Source organism: Perognathus longimembris, chromosome 14 (genome assembly GCF_023159225.1).
Source record: "Perognathus longimembris pacificus isolate PPM17 chromosome 14, ASM2315922v1, whole genome shotgun sequence".
In the NCBI taxonomy this organism is placed as follows: domain Eukaryota; kingdom Metazoa; phylum Chordata; class Mammalia; order Rodentia; family Heteromyidae; genus Perognathus; species Perognathus longimembris.
The window spans coordinates 7,679,469-7,693,105 of record NC_063174.1 but is presented as its reverse complement, the minus strand read 5'-3'; the positions used below and the strand labels follow the sequence as shown (position 1 = coordinate 7,693,105).

General features: G+C 37.9%; 1 protein-coding gene across 1 annotated transcript in view; it reads right to left on the bottom strand.

Moving 5' to 3' along the window:
• The window catches only part of Akap6 (A-kinase anchoring protein 6), a 334,863-nt gene that overhangs the window by 219,669 nt on the left and 101,557 nt on the right, over positions 1–13,637 (bottom strand). Inside the window, exon 5 of the mRNA XM_048362246.1 lies at positions 12,857–12,979. Within this exon, the coding sequence (XP_048218203.1) occupies positions 12,857–12,979 (123 nt within the window). The remainder of the gene's footprint in view (positions 1–12,856; positions 12,980–13,637) is intronic.

The following is a 13,637-nucleotide window of genomic DNA, read 5'->3' as shown; positions in this document are numbered from 1 at the left end:
GGAAAGACCACCCAAACAAGGAGGACTCCATTTTTTTTTTCTTTTCAAACATTTTTTAAACTTTTTTTAAAAAAATTTTCTTTTTAATTTTTTCACATCTGAAACATCGTTAGTTGTTTTTGTTTGTTTGTTTGTTTTTTATTTGTTTGTTTGTTTTCCATTTTTACCGGTTTGTTTTATCAAGTTTTTTTGTTTGTTTGTTTGGGTTGTTCCTTCTCTATTTATTTTTTTCCTTTTTATTTATTTTTTCTTCTTTTTTAAATAATTTTTCTCTGTTTTGTGTATCTGTCTTCCAGTATTTTTACTTTATTTCTCTCTTTGCGTTCTCTTTCTTTAAAAATTAGTTTCCTATGAATAACACCTCCACTCTTTTCTGCTAACTCTCCATTGTCTGTCATTTTAACCTTGTTCTTTCTACTGATTCTACTCCTCTCCACATTTCCACGTCACTGAAACTAAACCAAAATCACCACCACCACCCCCCAATACATTTTACTCTATTCTCTTTACTATCTCCAACTTACCCTTCTGACTTACTGCCTGGACCTACAGGTCCCATTGACTCCTGGTTATTGGAGAGAGGGTATCCCAGCTTAATCTGAGTTAATCAAAGGGGTTCATAGAGAAAGCCAGTCCTAAAAGAACTTAATATAAAAATAAGAATTGTGTATAGGGTTGTAACAGTAAATAAGTAACTACTGAATACAGGGCCCAGGATCGGTTGTTATATTGAAATTGTATTCTTTAGGAACACCAAATCTAACTTTATAGACAGGTATACAAGTTATCTGTATATAATTGTGAACTTGTAAGATTTACACAACAGTGCTTGGTAAGGGCTGCTTTGGGTCTTAAACGGTGCTCACAGGTTCTGGTAGACTTGCATTCCCAATTCAAATGGGCAGAAGAAACACAAGAAAGATGGCAAACAATGAAGTCCTATCCCCCACTCAAAACAAGCAGGAAGCAGAGCAGTCAATCAAAGACATAGAAGAGAACCCCCAAAAGGCTCTACAAAGTCTACTGATAAACATGATAAATGAAAAGTTTGAATCTCTTCAGTCAATTATTCTAGAGCATGAGGAGGCAAAACAAAAATTAATGGAGAATTTCATGGCATCCACAAATAGAAAGATAAATGAACTTCATGAGTCAAATGAAAAGATAGCTACCCGGCTTAAAGATCTGAGAGACAACAATCAAAACCAAAGTAATGAAGTTAATGAAGTAAAGAAGTGCATACAAGACCTAAGAAATGACATGGAAATCATCAGGAAAGACCAGTCAGAAGGAAAAGAGATTCGAAATCAAGTAGCTAGCCTACAGTCCCGACTAACTGAAGCAGAGGATCGAATCTCAGGAGCTGAAGATTCCTTAGATTCTATGGAGAAAGATCAAAAATCAATACAAATCCAGTCCAATCAACAAAACAGATCGCTACAGGAGATTCAAGACATGATCAGGAAGCCCAATTCAAGAATAATAGGTATTGAGGAAAACTTGGAGAAAGAAGTTAATGGGATAGGCAATCTATTTAACAGAATATTAGCTGAGAACTTCCCAAATATCCAGAAGGAAAGGCCTATACAGATACAAGAAGCATTTACAACCCAAACCGACCAGACCAGAATAGGACATCCCACCGACACACTGTGATCAAAACAGGATCAGTAGAGTACAAGGAAAGAATCCTTAAAGCTGTTAGGGAGAAGAAAACAATCAGAAAAAAAATCAGAAAAAAATCAGGAAAAGCAATCAGAATTACCCCAGACATCTCAGCAGAGACCATGAAAGCAAGGAGAGCCTGAAATGAAGTATACCAAACACAAAATAAAAATAACTACCAACCAAGAATTCTGTACCCAGCCAAACTGTCATTCATAGCCGAAAGTCAAAAACTGAAACAATATATCTCCACAAAACCAGCTTTACAGAAAATCCTCAAAGATGTACTACACAGGGAAAATAATCAAGATCCCAATACAGACAGAGAAATGAACCCTAAATAGTAAACATCAGATCAAGAAATGGAAGACACCGCTTTAAACAAGATAGTGATAATGAAAGGAACAAACGATCATCTCTCAATCCTAACTCTCAACATTAATGGACTTAATTCTCCAATCAAATGACATAGGCTCATAAGTTGGATCAAACATCAAGATCCATCTTTCTGCTGCCTCCAAGAGACACTACTTTTGCTATCCAGCAAAAGTAAACATCTTCTAAAAGTGAAAGGCTGGAGTCAAATCTATCAAGCAAATGGCCCCCATAAGCAGGCTGGAGTTGCAATCCTAGTATCAGACAAAATTGACTTCAAATTAAAAAAGGTAAGAAGAGACAAAGAAGGCTACTACATACTAGTAAAGGGATCTCTCCTACAGGAAGATATAACCATCCTAAATATCTACACACCAAATGCAGGAGCACCCAACTTCATCAAACAAACACTACTGACTATAAAAACACTCATAGACCCAAACACATTGATAGTTGGGGACTTTAACACTCCACTATCACCTCTGGACAGATCAACATGCCAAAAACTGAACAAAGAAACCACAGATCTTAATAATTGCATAGACCAACTAGACTTAACCGACATCTACAGAATATTCCACCCAGCAACAACAGAATACACATTCGTCTCTGCAGCACATGGAACATTCTCCAAAATAGATCACATCTTAGGGCACAAAGAAAATCTGTACAAATTCAGAAGTATCAAAACCATTCCCTGCATTCTCTCAGACCACAATGGAATAAAATTAGAGCTCAACTCAAACAGCCACCACAGAAAATCCTACACTTCATGGAGACTAAAAAACACACTGCTGAACCATCAGTGGGTCATTGAAGAAATTAAAACGGAAATTCAAATGTTTATGGACTTCAACCAAGTTGAGGACACAAAGTACCAGCTCCTTTGGGACACAGCAAAGGCAGTACTCAGAGGAAAATTTATATCTCTGAGTACATACATCAACAAACTGGAGAAACAGCAACTCAGTAATTTAAGGAAGCACCTTAATTTTCTGGAGAGAGAACAGCAAGCCAAACCCCAACTCAATAGACGGAAGCAAATAATTAAAATTAAATCAATTAGAGACTAAAAAAACCATTGAAAGAATCAACAAAACAAAGAGTTGGTTCTTTGAAAAAATCAACAAGATAGACAGACCCCTGGCAAACCTGACCAAAAAACGAAGGCAGCACACTCAAATAAACAAGATAAGAGATGAAACAGGTAACATCACCACAGAAATAACCAAAATTCAGAAAATATTAAGGGACTATTTTGCAAACCTTTATGCCAACAAATTCGAGAACTTGGAAGAAATGGATGATTTCCTAGAAAAAATTGATATCCCCAAACTCAACCATGAAGATTTAAACCTTCTAAACAGACCCATATCCAGTATTGAAATAGAAACGGCAATAAATGATCTCCCATCCAAGAAAAGCCCAGGTCCAGACGGATTCAGCGCAGAATTCTACAAGGCCTTCAAAACAGAACTCACTCCAATATTTCTCAAACTCTTCAATGAAATTGAAAGAGAACGTTCACTACCAGACTCATTCTATGAAGCCAGTATAATCCTCATCCCAAAACCAGGCAGAGACTCATCACAGAAAGAGGACTACAGACCGATCTCCATGATGAACATAGATGCAAAAATTCTCAACAAAATTCTGGCCAGTCAACTTCAACAGGTCATCGAAAAAATCATACACCATGATCAAACTGGATTCATCCCAGGGATGCAAAGTTGGTTTAATATACGCAAGTCAATTAATGTAATCCACCACATCAACCGGAGCAAGCTAAAGAACCACATGGTTTTATCTCTGGATGCGGAAAAAGCGTTCAATAAAATCCAGCACCCATTTATGCTAAAAGCCCTGGAAAAACTGGGATTCCAGGGAATATTTCTGAATATAATCAAGGCAGTTTATGACAAACCAACAGCTAGCATAACTCTAAATGGTGAAAAACTAAAGCCATTCCCTTTAAAATCAGGAACAAGGCAGGGATGTCCACTCTCTCCCCTGCTCTCCAACATAGTATTAGAATTCCTAGCCCGAGCAATTAGGCAAGAAGAAAATATAAAGGGGATCCAAATAGGAAAAGATGAAGTTAAACTTTCTCTCTTCACAGATGACATGATCCTATACCTAAAGAATCCCATAGACTCTACCCCCAAGCTACTAGAGCTGATCCAAAACTTTGGCAAAGTTGCAGGATATAAAATAAACCTTCAAAAATCAATGGCATTTCTCTATGCTAACGACCCGAAGACCGAGGCTGAAATCAGGAAAGCAACTCCTTTTGCAAGAGCCCCCAAAAACATAAAATACCTGGGAATAACCTTAACCAAAGAAGTGAAAGACCTCTTTGATGAAAACTTTAAAAGCTTGAAAAACGAAATTAAGTGAGAACTACGGAAATGGAAAACCCTCCCATGCTCCTGGATTGGGAGGATTAATATAATCAAAATGGCAATATTGCCAAAGGCTATCTACAAATTCAATGCAATACCCATTAATATCCCAACACCATTCTTTAATGAAATAGAGGAAGCAATCCAGAAATTCATATGGAACAATAAAAGACCTAGAATAGCAAAAACCCTCCTAAGCAGAAAGAACAGCGCTGGAGGAATTACAATACCCAACTTCAAGCTGTATTATAAAGCTATAGTAATAAAAACAGCTTGGTAATGGCACCGGAACAGGCCTGAAGACCAATGGAACAGAATTGAAGACCCAGAAATGAACCCACAGAACTACGCCTACTTAATCTTTGATAAAGGAGCTAAAACAATAGTATGGAAGAAAGATAGCCTCTTTAACAAGTGGTGCTGGCAAAACTGGCTCAACACATGCAACAAACTAAAACTAGATCCTTATATATCACCCTGCACCAAAATCAATTCCAAATGGATTAAAGACCTTGAAATCAAAACAGACACCCTAAAAACACTAAAGGAAGGAGTAGGAGAAACACTTGGGCCCCTTGGCGCAGGACGGAACTTCCTTAACAAAGACCCAGAAAGGCTACAAATCAAAGAAAGGTTGGACAAATGGGACTGCATCAAACTGCAGAGCTTCTGCACGGCAAAGGACATAGCTTGCAAGATAAACAGAAAGCCCACAGACTGGGAGAAGATCTTTACCGGACATTCAACAGACAAAGGCTTCATCTCTAAAAAATATGCAGAACTAAAAAAATTACCTTCTTCCAAAACAAAACCGCAAAGAACCAATAGCCCCCTCATCAAGTGGGCTAAAGACTTACAAAGAGACTTCTCTGATGAGGAAATGAGAATGGCCAAGAGACATATGAAAAAATGCTCTACGTCACTGGCCATAAAAGAAATGCAAATCAAAACAACATTGAGATTCTATCTCACCCCAGTTAGAATGTCGTATATCAAGAAAACTAACAATAACAATTGTTGGAGGGGATGTGGCCAAAAGGGAACCCTACTTCATTATTGGTGGTAATGTAAACTGGTTCAGCCACTCTGCAAAGCAGTATGGAGATTCCTCAGAAGGCTAAATATAGAACTCCCCTATGACCCAGCAGCCCCACTTTTGGGTATCTATCCAAAAGACCACAAACAAAATCACAGTAATGCCACCAGCACAACAATGTTCATTGCAGCACAATTTGTCATAGCAAGAATCTGGAACCAGCCCAGATGCCCCTCAGTAGACGAATGGATCAGGAAATGTGGTACATATACACAATGGAATTTTATGCCTCTATCAGAAAGAATGACATTGTTCCATTTGTAAGGAAATGGAAGGACTTGGAAAAAGTTATACAAAGTGAAGTGAGCCAGACCCAAAGAAACATGGACTCTATGGTCTCCCTTATTGGGAATAATTAGTACAGGTTTAGGCAAGTCATAGCAGAGCATCACAAGGCCCAATAGCTATACCCTTATGAACACATAAGATGATGCTAAGTGAAATGAACTCCATGTTATGGAAACAGTTGTAACTACTTTCAACGTCCTATGTGTATCTGTAGCTTCTATTATTGATGATGTTCTTGTATCACCTTCCTGTGGTTGTACCTACACTATCTCTGTAATCTTATCTGAGTATATTGGAAACTGTGTATACTGGTATTGGAAGTAGGAAATTGAAAGGGAACATCAAATTTGAGAGACACAGGGTAAAAAAAGACAAACAACTACAAAAGCAATACTTGCAAAACTGTTTGGTGTAAGTGAACTGAACACCTCCGTGGTGGGGGGGGGGAGGGAAAGGGGGAGGAGGGAGGGGGGTATGAGGGACAAGGTAACAAACTGTACAAGAAATGTATCCAGTGCCTAACGTATGAAATTGTAACCTTTCTGTACATCAGTTTGATAATAAAAATTTGAAAAAAAAATGTCTAAAATGAACTTCCTACTATTACTACCTCTATAAACATACTACTACCACAATCAACCTCAAAATGCCATGTGCTATAAATGCCTAAGAGACCCTGCATCCCTATCAACCAAAACAAATAACTCAAGACAGTGAGTTGATTGCTCAAATTCCCCTAAAGAGAAGTAACTTTGTTGTTTCCTACTAAACTTGCAGTTTCTCACCTTAAAGTAATAGGAGTCAAGAGGGACTAGCAAATGAAACTTCATAGCTCCTACAGGCCAGCAGCCCTGCTCAAAGCGGCGAAGGGACATAGTAGACAGGTGATTCAAACACACAGCTCTGGCTTTTGCCTAACAAGCTGCTTCCCATTGTCTGAGAAACACAACCCTATGTCAGCTGCTGGACCTACGGGGCGCAACGTGCTCAGTTACTCATGGCTGCCTATCATCTTAGCAGAGAAAGATAAGCCAGAGAGGTGGATAGCAGGAAATGGGGGAAAACTCTATCATCTGTCATTCATCTTTAATCTAGGTTATTTAACATATATATATATATATATTGTTATGGCAAAGGTGCTATAGAGAGAGGTTACAGTTACCTAAGTCAGGTAATAAGTACATTCATTTTTAAGCAATATCACCTCTTCCCTTGCTCTCTCCCAATTTTTCCCTCCTGTCCCTATCCCCAAGTTGTACAGTTCATTTTCAATACAGTATAGAGTGAATATCAGTGCTGCATTTGTTTACCCTTTGTCCTACCCTTTCTGTGCCCCTCCTGTCCTCCCCCAAACAGATAAATGCAATACAAGAGAAAATACAGTAACAGTGAAAAAAACCCTCATATTTGCACTTCTTAGAGTTCATTTTGATAAATATTATTTTATATGATCATATGCTCATATCTATTGAGCCTTTGTGATCCTCTCCTAAAAATTTCCTCTTTTGGTCTCACTGTGTGAATGTCTGTACAATTTATTATGTCCTGGTTCATTTCTTTGTCTTTTACTATGCAGTGTGTTTACTTGTACATTTATAAGCACATTCTAGTTACCACAAATGAGGGAAACCATGCAGCCTATGTTTCTTTGGGTCTGGCTTACTTTGCTTAATTTTTCCCAAAACTTTCCATTTCCTTATGAATGGTACAATATCATTCTTTCTGAATTCCATTGTGTATATGTAACACATTTTCTTGATCCATTCATCTACTGAGGGGCATCTGAGTTGATCCTATATGTTGGCTATGGTAAACAAGGCTGCAATAAACATGGTTGTGCTGGTAGGTTTAGTGTGGCATTGTTTGTGTTCTATTGGCTAAATGCCAAGTGGAATGGTGGGGTCATAGGGAAGTTCTACATTTAGTCTTTTGAAGAAACTCTAGACTGCTTTCCAGAGTGGCTGAGCAAGTTTACATTCCCACCCACAATGTAGTAGAATTCCCTTCTGGCCATATTCCCACCAGCATCCATTATTGTTAGTTTTTTTTATAATGACCGTTATAACTGGGTGAAGTGGAATCTTAATGCTTTGATTTGCATTTCCTTTATGGCCAGAGATGTTGAACAATTCTTCATGTGTCTACTGGCCATTCTTACTTCTTCTTCTGAGAGGTATCTCTTTATGTCTTTAGTCGATTTATTAATTGGGTTGTTGTTTCTTTGAGAGTTTATTTTTAGAGGAGTTAATGACAAAGCCACAGTAATAAAAAAAAAAAAAAGCAAGCTTGGTACTGGCATAAGAATAGGCTTGAGGACCAATAGAACAGAAGACCCAGAAATGAGCTCACCGATATATAGCCACCTAATATTTGATAAGGGGGACAAAAACACAAGTTGGAAGAAAGTCAGTCTCTTCAACAAATGGTGCTGCCAAAGTTGGCTATACATATTCAGAAAACTAAAATCTAGATCCTTATATATCACCCTGCACCAGAATCAATTCTAAATGTATCAAGGTCCTCAATGTAAGGCCAGAGACCCTGAAAATATTACAGGAAGAGATATGGAAAACACTAGGGCTCCTAGGCATGGGTAGAAACTTCCTAAGTAAAGATCCAGAATCACAACAAATCAAAGAAAGACTGGATAAGTGGGATTGCATCGAACTGCAGAGTTTCTGCATAGCAAAGGACATAGCTAGCAAGATAAATAGAAAGCCCACAGAATGGAAAGAGATTTTTATCAGCTATACATTGGATAATCTAAAGTATACTTAGAGCTAAAAAACAAAAAACCCTATATTATCTCTTATCTTTCATGTGACAAAAATTGGAACCATGGTGGAGACAGGAGAACAAGCAAGGGACAAGTATCCAGAAGTACTTAGAAAATGATTACCCAAAGGAGGGAAAAGTTGTTACCTTTAATTTTATGCTTTTATGTGGTTTGGGTTTTTTCCAAGGTGTATAACTGAGTATACTTATATAACTAAAGTTCCTTTAATTTCCATCAGTTGTATGAAAAAGTTTGTTCTTCCTTCACTACAAACTCTGTATGCACTGCCCTCTTCTGACTTCAGCTCTTCTTTCCTAATACACATTACTCACTTTACCTGTTTTCACACGTGCCTAGAACAGCCGCGCAGCCTCAGTCCTACTCCACACCCAGCACAGCTAGCAGCAGTATACTAACTTTCATCTACAGTGAAGTCTTCCTCGGATGAAATAGAAGGAGGGATCACAAAGAATCATGCTAAAGTTTTAGAAGGTGATGAATATGTCCACCTTGATTTTGGTGATGATTCATATGTATGTATGAATATATGTACATGTTTTCAAAAATTATAAACCTGCATACTTTAAACTATTATTTCACTTAAACTATTATTTCACTTATGCCAATTACACTTTGATAAAACTAGCTTTAAAAGGGGGAGGAGGAAGCTGGTGTAGAGACAAGGGACAAAGAGAAAGGAATCATTTCAAGAATCTCTATACAATGCTATTTCTTAAATGATTTACATAGAAGGGGAATGTTCAATACTCATAAATATCATTTTCCTCAGGAAAAATGTCACTTTCTAGGAAGATAGGAATTATATTTTTGAAAAGAGCAGCTAGGTTGCAAGCAGATGATTAATTATCATGGAAAATCATTGATGTATCATTGTAATTTCACAGTATTTCTTGCAATTAAAATAAAGCCCTTTCGTATCTTTTATAAAGATATTGTAAAGCTTTAATTGATTTATGCTGGCAAAAACCCTTGGTTACTATCATGGAAAATAACTGAATTAAGAGCCCAAATATAAATCCTTCTATTCTTTTTATATTTGTGTTTCTTTGCAATCAATATTAGGAGGTGCCAGCTATTCTAATACATTATAATAGGAGAGATTGCTACTCTGGAGGTTTGCACCTCTATTTAATTAATGGTAAATTAAAGAATCTATAAAGATGTTTAAATAAACTTGTGCAGCTATCTCAACTATTGAATTCCTTACAAATATCACTTGCCCATTCATTAAGAGGGGTAGTAATTAAGGTAGAATGAACTAAGGAATATGAATCCGTAGGCTTATTCATGTTTTTATGGGATGGTATTTTTGCTTTCTTTGAAAAGAACATTAACTTAATATTAACTTAGCACGACAATAAGGAAATATAATAAAAATATACATGGCAATGTTGTCAGGAGGAAAATACAGACGCATAGAGACAGAGAATCTCAGAATTGGAAAGATGGGCCACAGCCAGTGTTCTAGAGTAAGAGACAGAGCATACAGTGTCACAGTGAGAAATGATGAGACTAAAAACTCCTCCAGGAAGTTGTTAATTTTAGGCAGGAACAAAGCTATTCTTTAAAAAGAAGTGTCTTAAGAAAGACCCTTTGCTATGCACTGGAGACCTACAGCAAAGTGGATAATTATTTCCACATTTTGTAAGAAAATGTCATTATGAGGTAGATATACATACCTGTAATTCATTATGGGAAGCAATAAAAAGTTCTGTAATTTAGAAGACTAGTTAGAATACAGTCTCCAGGCATATATGTGAATTTAAAGTACATATTTCATATTAAAATAGTTTGGCATAGTGGCTCACAACTTTAATCCAAGATACTGAGGAGGTGAAGATCAAGAAGATGGCAGTTCTAAGCCAGCCCAGGTAAGAAGTTAGAGCCACCTCATGTCAATCAATAGCTTAACACGATGGTACACATATTTCTACCAGCTGTGGAGAAGCTGTAACCAAGCGTCCAAGCTGGCCCAGATTAAAAAAAAATGTGAGAATCTATTAAAAAAGAAAAAAAAACTGAAAGACTGAGATCTCGTTATTTCTCTCTCGCACACACACAAAACAGAGAGAGACAGAGAGAGAGAGAAAGAGAGACAGAGAGAAAATATAATGAGACCTACAAAAAGCTGTCTGCAAAATGGAGGAAAGAGGAGAAGAGAGCTAAGACAATATAAGAGAGATAGATGAATTTGTTCCGAGTGCACTATATACCTCTATAAAGCTACTGGAATGAAACCCCCTTCTACTATTACTAAATGCTAATTTAAAATTAAGAAAAAATAATGAAAGCAAAGTGTAAAAACAAACAACAACAACAAAAAAACCCAGGGAGGTAAGAAGATTACAGGCTTGGCTCTGGTGGTAGAGCACTTGCCTAGAAAGTGAGGCCCTGAGTTCAAATTCCAGTATCGCCAGAAAAAACTTTCCTTGACTGAACTGATGCTATTTCAAGTACATAATAGACAAAGTGGCACCTGCATAGAACCACACAGTAGAGAACAAACACGTGCTTATTTGTGAAAATTCGACTGGGCGGTTTCTGGCTAGACTGAGGAAGAAGACAACAGCAAGAAGCCATGTTAGGGCCTCTAGAACACTGGAGCCGGGGACAGGAGTTGGTTACAAAGATGTAACTCACTCAGCTTGCAGGGAGAAGTCAGTCCTCGGTTCATACCATCCTGGCATGACTTGAATCCGTCACTTACAGAGAGAGCTCTGCCTTCCTCGAAGGCTTCCATGCCCTGTGGGACCTCAAACACGGAATGTGCATTTCCCATAAAATATTAAATCAAGAAAATTAAGACAGCACACTCAATGTGAAACAAAGTTCATATACTCCTGTTTAAACACAGATTAGAATTTCTGTCAGAACAATGCCAGTGAAAAGTTGACATTCTAATTAATACCATTTACATTATAAAGCACTGAATATCTTTATCTTGCTATTATGAAATGCCCTCTTTTTAAAAAAAAAAAAAAAAGGAACTCTGTTCAACAGGGGATTGGGTATTAAGGGCAGTATTTTTTTAATCCATGTATGAGAAGTTAGGGTCACTGGCAATTTTCCACACCATCAGCCCAGGTCTCTACAGGGAAGCGGTCCCCACAGGCGCCACGACCCCTTTCTGTCATCCTTTCCCTTCCACGGGGCTATTTGCATGCAGCAACAGGATTCTGAGGCTCTTTTTCTTACTGTGATATAAAACACGCCGCAAAACACCCCCCAAAGAAACCCATTTTCCTTTACTTTGCCCTCTTTTTCCCCTCACAGTCCCCTTCTCTCTCCTTGTTCACATCTCCGCGAGCAGCTCCGGAGCCCTGGGAATCTGCATACCTGCGGGACTCGGTGCTTACTCCATCCAAATTCTGAGTGTGTAAAAGGGGCAGAAATCAACCCCACAGTTGGGTACCCAAGGATTCGTGTTCATTGCCTTTGTCAATTTTATGCTGCCAGTGGAAGGAATAAAGATGAGATCCTTAAGGCGTGAATTTTCATTTCCTAGGACAACGTGCGTTTTCTTCATGCCTTACTGCCCTCCACTCCGTGGCTTCCACCCCTGCGTAATCAATAGCGGCCATCTGAAGCATTCAGGAAAAACCTCAGGAGCTTCATCAAACGTTCCCCTGCCTAGAATTCTTGCTTATAACCTCCTCCGAAACATAGTCATCCAAGTGCTTTCTACTTCCCCCACCCGTGTTCCATGTGCAAGAGTAGGGGGACAATGACAGTTGTATTAATTACCTGCTAAAGAAAAGCTACAGAGCAGCAAAAAATGAGGGCGATCATCACTATAAATATTTTATTTTATTAAAATAACTCGAAGGAGGATAGATACAGTAGACCCTCCTGGTAATGAGAAGCTCATCAATTTTATAAGAATTCTAGAAAGCTTTAGCGTGGTCACTGAACTAGTCTCATTCATCCTCCTAAAGAATTAAATAAAACCTGCAATTTTTACTTTACAGAATGAGGGTCAAATTTTAAAAATTCTAACGTATTTTAAAATAATCGTGAAAACGCTTTGAAAAAACCAGCTTGAACTGTGGAGAATTTCAATTTTGTAGTTAGATTTCATTCATTCCTTAAAATGACTAGATGTTCAGCTTTTAGAGTTTATCCCATTAAAATGTGGTTTCAGTAGCACACGGTGACTGTTGATAACTAAAATTTCTATCACAGACAACAAGCACCACATTAAAATATGCAACACCATAATGCAATTTTGCCTACCAAGTGTGTCTCCAGGTATAGTTTAAGGCCATCCGTCTCTGCTTTGGGAGGAGTCCAGTTCTCAGTGGTTTCCATGGCTTCGTTTAACCACTGAATGAACTCATCCAGCTTATTTACGAACCCCTTTTGAGAAAAAAAAAAAAAAAAACAGAGAGAGAAAGAGATTATTTGATTATTTTATAAAATCAACCTTAACAATCTTCTACAAGAATTGTCCTCATGTCCTTATGTAACTGTAACCCCTTTGTATATCACCTTTACAATAAAAAAAAATAGCTTTTAGGAGCCTACATAGCAAAAAAAAAAAAAAATCAAACTTCATCACTAACTTGATATCACTGAGCTCTCCGACCAGTGCTGTGGCGAGCTTCACTCTCCCTGCCCCTTCTATCCACCCAGCAAGAAGGGAACTGTCCTCTCAGCTGTATCCTAAGAACACTTTCCTAGAGCATTTGGATTGGACTGTGGGCTGTCACTATACAGAAGACCTCAAAACTTAAAACATTCCTGGTGTCCAACCAGCACCCCGGGACAAAATTTACAACAACAACAACAAATCAAGTGGGTCTATAAACACTCACTGGCTTTGGAAGATAAAAGCATTCAGTGAAGATGGTGTTCCTTCTCTCAGAAGCTTCCAGAGCTGAGTTCTCTTACTTGAACTAAAATATCCTTGAAAATCATACAGCAAGCAGGCATCAGTAGCTTGACTCTCCCCTGTAATCCCTGCAACTCAGGAGATCTGAGTATGATGATTCAAAACCAGCTAGCTTGCAAAAGT